Raw genomic sequence first — 8861 nt, forward strand, 5'->3', positions numbered from 1 at the left:
AGATACGAAAATGCACATTAAGTCTTTAAGAATACCTGGGATTTAGTGGGTAGCTCCTATTTTGCTAGGCTTCACATCCAGTAATTTCGCAGTTGGCGGGGGGAGAATGGCTTAGTAGGTAGTATTGACAACTGACACATTAGTATGTGCCAGGCCCTATTCTAAATGCTTTCCATATTGTTTTAATCCAATGAAGTAGTGCTATTCTTATCCACATTTTACAAATGAGGGAACAAACAGTAAAATTAAGTGCTTTGCTCAGTTCATGGAGATAGTAAGTGAAAGTACTAGAATACTAGTGCTCGAATACTAACTCAGTTCAGGTGATCTAGCTCCAGAGACCATTCTCTTAACCACAATGCTGCAGTTGCTAAGTAACATCCTTAAGGTGATGGGGGAGCCAAGATCACACAATCAAATTTACCAGTTAAGCAATACCTGTGGGCAGTCAGAATCTATAGCTTTAATATTAACCACCTTCAAATTATTTCAAATAAGACCATATTTTAAACTGCTAACAGCAAATGTTTATTCATGATTGAAGCCAGGAAGAAATTATAAACGCATTTTAATACCTTACTGATAAAATAACATTCCATCTTTGCAACCTTGTAAGGAATACAGAAGATATTGTAAAGGCTTTGATGTGTATATCTACTATAACCAGGTAATCAGAACACACATACACACATACACCACCACCTACTTTAGTGTTACCCCATACCAACTTTTCGGAAAGGCCATCTTTAAAGCTCTACTGGATAACTGAGTAAATAGCGTCCAAAAGACTGGGGAGAAGGGAAGAAAGATGAAAATGATAAGCAGCACACATTTCAAAGCCCACTTATAAGCACACGACATTATGAATATTGAAAAAAAAAAGGTGGGGGGAAAGGCAATTGAGCATTTTCAGAGAGCGCATTTTGGCAATATTCAACGCATAAGGAGGCTGTGCTTGGGACCATCCACTCTCTCCAGCTTCTCAAAGTGTTTCCGGGCATTGCGAATGTTGATCAGAGTAGCTGCAGAAGGGATCGACGGATCCGACATAACCACCATCACGTACGTGTTTGATGTGAAGATGTCGATGAAAGCAGCGAAGTTAGAATTCCTAACTTCCATGCTCTGGAAAGAAGCGGCCAATTTACTGCAGCTCAGCTTGAACTGCTTAATTATGTTGCTGATCTTCTCGAATCGGTGGACATCGCGCTGCTCTTTGCACTGGTAATGGGAGATGACCAAGAACGTGGCTCTCTCGAACAGCAGAACTTCATCGGCCTCAATAATCTGGGCAAAATTCCTGAGATTCATCTCCAGCTGCTGGACATTGGGAATCAGTTGATAGACAATACTGGACCAGGCTTTGTAGAGCGTTTCATCCCAGATGGATGTTCGAAAACAAGCACACTCCAGCGGGCGAGACAAACGCCTCAGGTCTTCCTCTCGCTCTTTAAAAATCAGGTCACGCTGATCTTCCTGAACCAGATCCATCTTGTGCACCAAGCAGAAGATTTTGGCATCAGGAGAGTTCTGGAGGATGGCCTCCAGACACGACTGGTAATAATGCATGTCCTTTTCCAGTTCGCGGCTCTCCACGTCGAACACATAAATCAGAACCTCGACATTACGGAAGATGTTGTCTCGCTGGCTGGTGAAGTAATTTTCCATGAAGGTATCCTGACCGCCACAGTCCCACAGATTCAGCACTAGGTTGCCCAGGAATCGGACGTGGGAGTGCTCCACATCAATGGTGGCACCCAGGCGCCGGGTGTCGCGAGCGATGTAATTGGCAAAGATAATCGACCTCATGCTGGTCTTCCCCGACCCGCTCTTCCCCATTAACAGCACCTTTTTCTTCATGGCTGTATTTGGCATCACCCGCCGGAGCTGCCGCGGACTGGGCCTCTGGGCGCGGCCTAACTGCAGCGCAGACGGAGGGAGGAGCCGGGGATTTCGGGGGCTCAGCCGGCTGGGTCGCGCCTCTGTACAGCTGGGGAAGCCGAAAGGGCGAGCTCGGCGCTGGGAAGGGCCGCGTCCGGTGAGCTCTTTCCGCGGGGAGAGCGCCACGGGGCGGACCGCTGCAGCAGCTCCGAAGAAACGAGCGGCTTCCGGGGAGAGGCGTCTCTGAGCCTCCGCAGCCACCCACTTCCGGTGGCGATCTCGCGAGAACCCGCGCTTTGAAAAACCGCTGTATTAATGAGACCCAGTACAAACCACCCGAAGGAGAAATTGGAAGGGGAACACAGGACTCGGGTGTTCTGTTCTCCTATTTAAACTGAGCTTACGGTCGCAAAGTTGTACGTGCATGGGCAGTTGGGAGAATTGCTGCCACCTCGTGGCCGAAAAAACACAGCACACCACTATGGGCGGTGTGCTTTATGGCACCCCGCTCCAGTACTCTTGCCTGGAAAATCCCATGAACGGAGGAGCCTGGTAGGCTGCAGTCCATGGGGTTGCTAAGAGTCGGGCACGACTGAGAGACTTCACTTTCACTTTTCACTTTCATGCATTGGAGAAGGAAATGGCAACCCACTCCAGTGTTCTTGCCTGGAGAATCCCAGGGGTGGGGGAGCCTGGTGGGCAGCCGTCTATGGGGTCGCACAGAGTCGGACATGACTGAGCAACTTTACTAACCTCCCTTGGAGTAGGAAATGGCAACCCACTCCAGTATTCTTGCCTGGAAAGTCCTATGGACAGAGGAGCCTGGAGGGCTACACAGTCCTTGGGGTCGCAGAAGAGTCGGACGCGACTAATCGACTAAACAAAAACAGTGAGAGCACCTTAAACCTACTCTCTTAGTAAATTTCCAGCATTCAATACAGTGCTGTTAGTCATCGTGTTGTAGGTTGGATCACTAGACTTATTCTTCGTGCGTAACTGCAACTTTGTATCCTTTGACTATTATCTCCCCATCACCCTTGTTTCCCCTACCTGGTAATAATTATTCTCCTTTCTGCTACTATGTGTTTGACTTTTTTAGATTCTAATCTCACACGCTAGTAATGCTCAGAATTCTCCAAGCCAGGCTTCAGCAATACGTGAACCGTGAACTTCCAGATGTTCAAGCTGGTTTTAGAAAAGGCAGAGGAACCAGAGATCAAATTGCCAACATCCGCTGGATCATGGAAAAAGCAAGAGAGTTCCAGGAAAACATCTATTTCTGCTTTCTTGACTATGCCAAAGCCTTTGACTGTGTGGATCACAATAAACTGTGGACAATTCTGAAAGAGATGGGAATACCAGACCACCTGACCTGCCTCCTGAGAAACATATGCAGGTCAGGAGGCAACAGTTAGAACTGGACATGGAATAGCATAATGGTTCCAAATAGGAAAAGGAGTACGTCAAGGCTGTATATTGTCACCCTGCTTAAAATTTAACTTCTATGCAGAGTACGTCATGAGAAACGCTGGGCTGGAAGAAGCACAAGCTGGATTCAAGAATGCTGGGAGAAATATCAATAACCTCAGATATGCAGATGACACCATGCTTATGGCAGAAAGTGAAGAGGAACTAAAAGGCCTCTTGAGGAAAGTGAAAGAGGAGAGTGAAAAAGTTGGCTTAAAGCTCAACATTCAGAAAACGAAGATCGTGGCATCTGGTCCCATCACTTCATGGGAAATAGATGGGGACAGTGGAAACAGTGTCAGACTTTATTTTTTGGGCTCCAAAATCACTGCAGATGGTGATTGCAGCCATGAAATTAAAAGATGCTTACTCCTTGGAAGGAAAGTTATGACCAACCTAGGTAGCATATTGAAAAGCAGAAACATTACTTTGCCAACAAAGTTCCGTCTAGTCAAGGCTATGGTTTTTCCAGTGGTCATGTATGGATATGAGAGTTGAACTGTGAAGAAAGCAGCAGTAGCCCCATTTAAAAAATTAGGTTGTTTGTTTTTTTGATGTTAAGTTGTATGAGCTCAACGTAAGGGGTTAGTATTTTGGGTATTAACCCGTTATCAATCGTATAATTTGCAAATGATTGTCTTTTTGTTTTATTGATGGTTTCCTTTGCTCAGCTGATAAAGAATCTGCCTGCAATGCCAGAGACCTGGGTTTCATCCCTGGGTTGGGAAGATCTCCTGGAGAAGAGAAAGGCTACCCACTTCAGTATTCTGAGCTGGAGAATTCCATGGACTGTATAGGCCATGGGTCCCAAAGAGTCAGACAAGCGACTAAACAATTTTCACTTTCACTTTGCTGTACAAAAGCTTTTGAGTTCTTTTGTTTAATTTTGCTTTTATTTCCTTTGCTTTTAGGAATTAGATCCAAAGAAATATTGCTACTATTTATGTCAAAGGGTGTTTGTTCTACCTTTGTTTTCTTCTAGGAGTTTTATGGTTTCCAGTCAGTCTTACATTTCAGTCTGAGTTTATTTTTGTATATGGTGTTAGTTTCATATATAATGTTAATTTCATTCTTTTACAAATAGCTGTTCAGATTCTCTAGCACCCACTTATTGAGGAGGCTGATTTTTCTCCTTTTTTTATTCTTGCCTTTGTCTTAAATGCATGGATTTATTTCTGGGCTCTCTCTTCTGTTCCGTTGATCTTTGTGTCTGTTTTTGGAAGCACAACTGCTTTTTATGCATGAATTTTTAATCCTGCAACTTTACTGAATTTAATAGTCCTAAGATATATATGTGTGTGTGTGTATTTAGGGTTTTTGATGTATAAAATCATGTCACTGTACAGTGAGAATTTTACTTCCTCCTTTCTGATTTGGATGCCTTTTATCCTTTTTTTTTTGGTCTGATTGATATTTACAGTATTTCTACTACTGTGTTAAATAGAAGTGGCGAGAGTGAGCATTCTTGCCTTGTATTGAATCATAGGAAAAAAGTTTTCTGTTTTCTCCCCATTGTTTATGATGTTGGCTGTGACTTTTCATAAATGGCCTTTATTATGTTGAGGAAATTTCCTTTTGCATCTACTTTGTTGAGAATTTTTATTATGAATGGAAGTTGAACGTTGTCAAATGCTTCTTCTGCACCTGTTGAGATGAACATGTGATTTTGATGTTTCATTTTAATATGGTGTATCACACTGATTAATTTGCATATGTTAAAAGAGGCTTGCATCTCAGCAGGGCAACTAAGCTATCTGTCTTACTGCTAAGCATGATGTTAGTTGTAGCTTTTTTGCAGATGTTCTTTATCAGGTTGAGGAATTGCCCTTCTTTTTAAGAAGAATTTAACTCACTTATTTTTGGCTATTCTGGGTCTTCAGTGCTGTGCGTGGGCTTTGCTCTAGTTGTGGTGAGTGGGGGCTACTTTCTGGTTGCGAGGTGGGAGTTTCTCATTTTGTTGGCTTCTCTTGTGGAGCACGGGCTCTAAGCATACCACCTTCAGTAGCTGTGGCTCGTGGGCTTGAGAGCGGGGGCTCAGTAGTGGTACATGGGCTTAATTGCACGTTGGCATATAGAATCTTCCTGGATCAGGGATTGAACCCGTGTCCCCTGCATTGGCAAGTGGATTCTTAACCACTGGACCATCAGGGAAGTCCTCCAAAGAAACTCCCTTCTTTTCCTAATTTCCTGAGGAATTTGTAAAAAAACAAAATCAAGAATGGGTATTGGATTTTGTTAATGCCTTTTCTGAATCGCTGAGAGATCAAATATTTTTGTCTTTCATTCTGTTGATGTGGTATATTACGTTAATTGATTTTTCCAGTATTAAAACAGCCTTGTATTTCTGGGATAAACTCCTCTTGGTCATGGAATATAATCCTTTATATATATTGCTGGTTCAGTTTGCTGATATTTTAAAAGGATTTTTACATTTAGATTTACAAGAGATAGTGGTCTGTAGTTCTTGTGTGACACTTTTGCCTGGCTTTGGAATCAGAGTAATACTGGCCTTACAGAATTAATTGGGAAGTGTTTATTTTCTTTTTTTAAATTTTAAAGTAATTTATTTTAATTGGAGGCTAATTACTTTATAATATTGTGGTGATTTTTGCTGTACATCGACACAAATCAGCCACTGGTGTACATGTGTTCCGCATCCTGAATCCCCACCCACAACCCTCCCCACCCCATCCCTCTGGGTTGTCCCAGGGCGCTGTCTTTAAGTACCCTGCTTCATGCATCAAACTTGTACTGTTCATCTATTTTACATATTGTAATATGCATGTTTCAATGCTATTCTTTCATATCGTCCCCCCTCACTTTCTCCCACAGAGTCCCAAAGTCTGTTCTTTATATCTGTGTCTCTTTTGCTGCCCTGCATATAGGGTCATCATTACCATCTTTCTAAATTCCATATATATGTGTTAATATACTGTATTGATGTTTCTCTTTCTGACTTAACTTCACTCTGTATAATAGGTTCCAGTTTCATTCACCTCATTAGAATTGACTCAAATGCATTCTTTTTTTCCACTGTGTATATGTACCACAACTTCCTTAGCCATACGTCTGCCGATGGGCATCTAGGTTGCTTCCATGTCCTGGCTATTGTAAACAGTGCTGCAGTGAACGTTGGGGTACATGTGTCTCTTTCAATTCTTGTTTCCTTGGTGTATATGCCCAGCAATGGGATTTCTGGGTAGTCTTTTCTGGCAGTCCTTTTTCCAGTTCTTTTTGAAGGAATCTCCATACTGTTTCTTTATTTTCTAAAAGATTATGTGTAGGATTTGTATTCTTTCTTTCTCAAATATTTGATAGGATTCACTAGGTCACCCTATTTATCCTTCTTGATACTTAACACAGTCCATAATGATACTCTTGGGTAATATTTTGGTCACTTGCTTCTCCTATGTTAAATTCCGTGAGGCCTCTGCCCCTTGTCTCTGTCATTCAGTGGAGTGTCTGGTTCATCATAAGAGATCAATAAGTGTTTGTGGAATGAATGAATGGTAGATGCCCAATTTACATGTCACAATGGGCTAGTCTTCTATTGGTGCCAATGAAGGTAAGCAATTCCAAATGGTTAGAGATGCTAAAAAACACAATCTTGCTGAAGTACTTTGTACTCAGAGGAGTAACTGTAGATTTTTAACAATATTCCACAAAGAGTAGACTTTCAGATGGTATACATAGCAGTACATTTGAATGGGTTAGAAGCCCAGAAAAAAATTATGTAGCTTCACTGAATGTCAATTTTATAAAAAGGTTTTGGGGAAATATTAAAGATGGCCATATTGTTACTGAAACAGTGTATGTGGGTCTGACTGCTTACTGCCTCAAAGCCAGTAAACAGGCCAGGTTGGTGGAAAGGAAACTTTCCTTTAATTCAGTTGCTGGCAACTGTGGGGGAAGGGTGGCGGGTATCTGTCCAAAGGCTGACTTGGCAGCCCTCCCTCAACCCCCGCCCATAACCCGCCCCATTCTGCCAGCAACCAGTGGGGCAAGAGATTTTATAGACAGAAGGAGGGGGCTACATGCAGAAACAGTACATGGCTCTGACAGTCATCTTCAAATTGGTCATCTGGGTAGTTTTAGGTATAGTTCATCTTCACTTCCAAGGTCTGTTTGTTCCCATTTCCTTGAGGCCAATTCTTGGAACTGTGGCAGCTCATGTCCTGGGTACAGTCTGGTCATTATGTAGTTAACATGTCCACCTGGTGTTTAGTATCTGTAAGACAGCTCACAGGATAGGGCTCAGAATATTATCTATAGTGCTTGAGAAAGAACCAAAGGTCCTCAACTATGCTTAGTGACTACATTATTATTATTTAGTCTCTTTTGATTGTTTTCCTTTGTTTCTGCATTTCTCACTTCTCTGATTAAACTTATTTTTGACTAAAGGTTTCCACAGACAGAAGGCAGGCAGAGGGCATGGTGGGGGAGGGGGGTGCAGTGGCGGCGGGCAAGGACCATAGATTCCTCTCTGCTTCAATATTATGAAGTGAATACAAATTTTTAAGATAAAATGCCATTTGCAGTGGTCCTTAAGGTCTCCAGGTTACCCATTCATTCTTTTTCCTGGGTGGAAGAGTTTGAAAAGAAGGATTCAAGGGCTTGAATCTCAACTCTAGTCCTCACTACCTGTGTTATCTTGGGTGAGTTTACCGCTTAGCTTCAGTCTCCTTACTTGTAATATGGGTATGATAGATTTATGTCAGTTTTAAAGATAGACAAGAGAACTTAAGGGAAAGAACACAAGGCTGATAATGCATAGCAAATGACTGTAAATTCTTCATAGGAAGGGACATTTGGGAACCCAGTTAGAGAAGTGTTTATACAAGTTAGGGCTGCATTGGCTGGAACTGATGAAATATGAGCAGTAAGGTGTCACATGGAGGGGGAGGAAAGGTGGTCTTGTACTGGTGCTGAGGCAATTTTTGAGGCTGAAAATGAGACCATTTTTGTCCTTACCATCTTCATCTTTCAAGATCTCCACCCTCTGTTGAGAGCAGAGATGGGGGAAGTTGGGAGGGCCGTGGGTTAATTGACAAAGTTGCTACCTGTAAGGGTGGTCTGAATGGGGGTTGGAGGCATGAGTGTGCCATTCTTCTTCTGGAAGATTCATAGATAATCTTTAAGCACCAAGGGAAGGCTGGTGGTCATCACTGTAGTTCCTCTCTAAGGCCCACGTGATGTTCTCTGTTAATGACAAGGGATGGCGTGCAGGCTTTTCCTTGGCTTCCAATAGCTCCCACACTTCCATCTTGTCCCCTCAGGTTTCCACCCTCCCCTTTCAGGCCCTGACCTCCTACTGAGAAGGCAAGGAGCAGCTTCAACTTCCCTGTTTTTAAGAATGATGGGTAAGGTTTGCTCCCCTCTGGACCTCCCGCTTTGACTTTTTAGAGCTGGGGTCAGCAAACTTTCTCTGTAAAAAGTCTTACAGTAAATATTTTAGCTTTCGTGGGCCAAGAGGCAAAATCAGGAATATTTCCACAAATTTTTGGACAAAATTC

General features: G+C 42.8%; 1 protein-coding gene across 1 annotated transcript; it reads right to left on the reverse strand.

The window, feature by feature from the left end:
- Positions 1-520: 520 nt before the first annotated feature.
- Positions 521-2088, reverse strand: RRAGA (Ras related GTP binding A). The gene has a single exon (XM_068974039.1). The coding sequence runs from the start codon at positions 1873-1875 to the stop codon at positions 934-936; it is 942 nt and encodes a 313-aa protein (XP_068830140.1). The 5' UTR covers positions 1876-2088; the 3' UTR covers positions 521-933.
- Positions 2089-8861: the final 6773 nt, after the last annotated feature.

Source organism: Capricornis sumatraensis, chromosome 6 (genome assembly GCF_032405125.1).
Source record: "Capricornis sumatraensis isolate serow.1 chromosome 6, serow.2, whole genome shotgun sequence".
In the NCBI taxonomy this organism is placed as follows: Eukaryota; Metazoa; Chordata; class Mammalia; order Artiodactyla; family Bovidae; genus Capricornis; species Capricornis sumatraensis.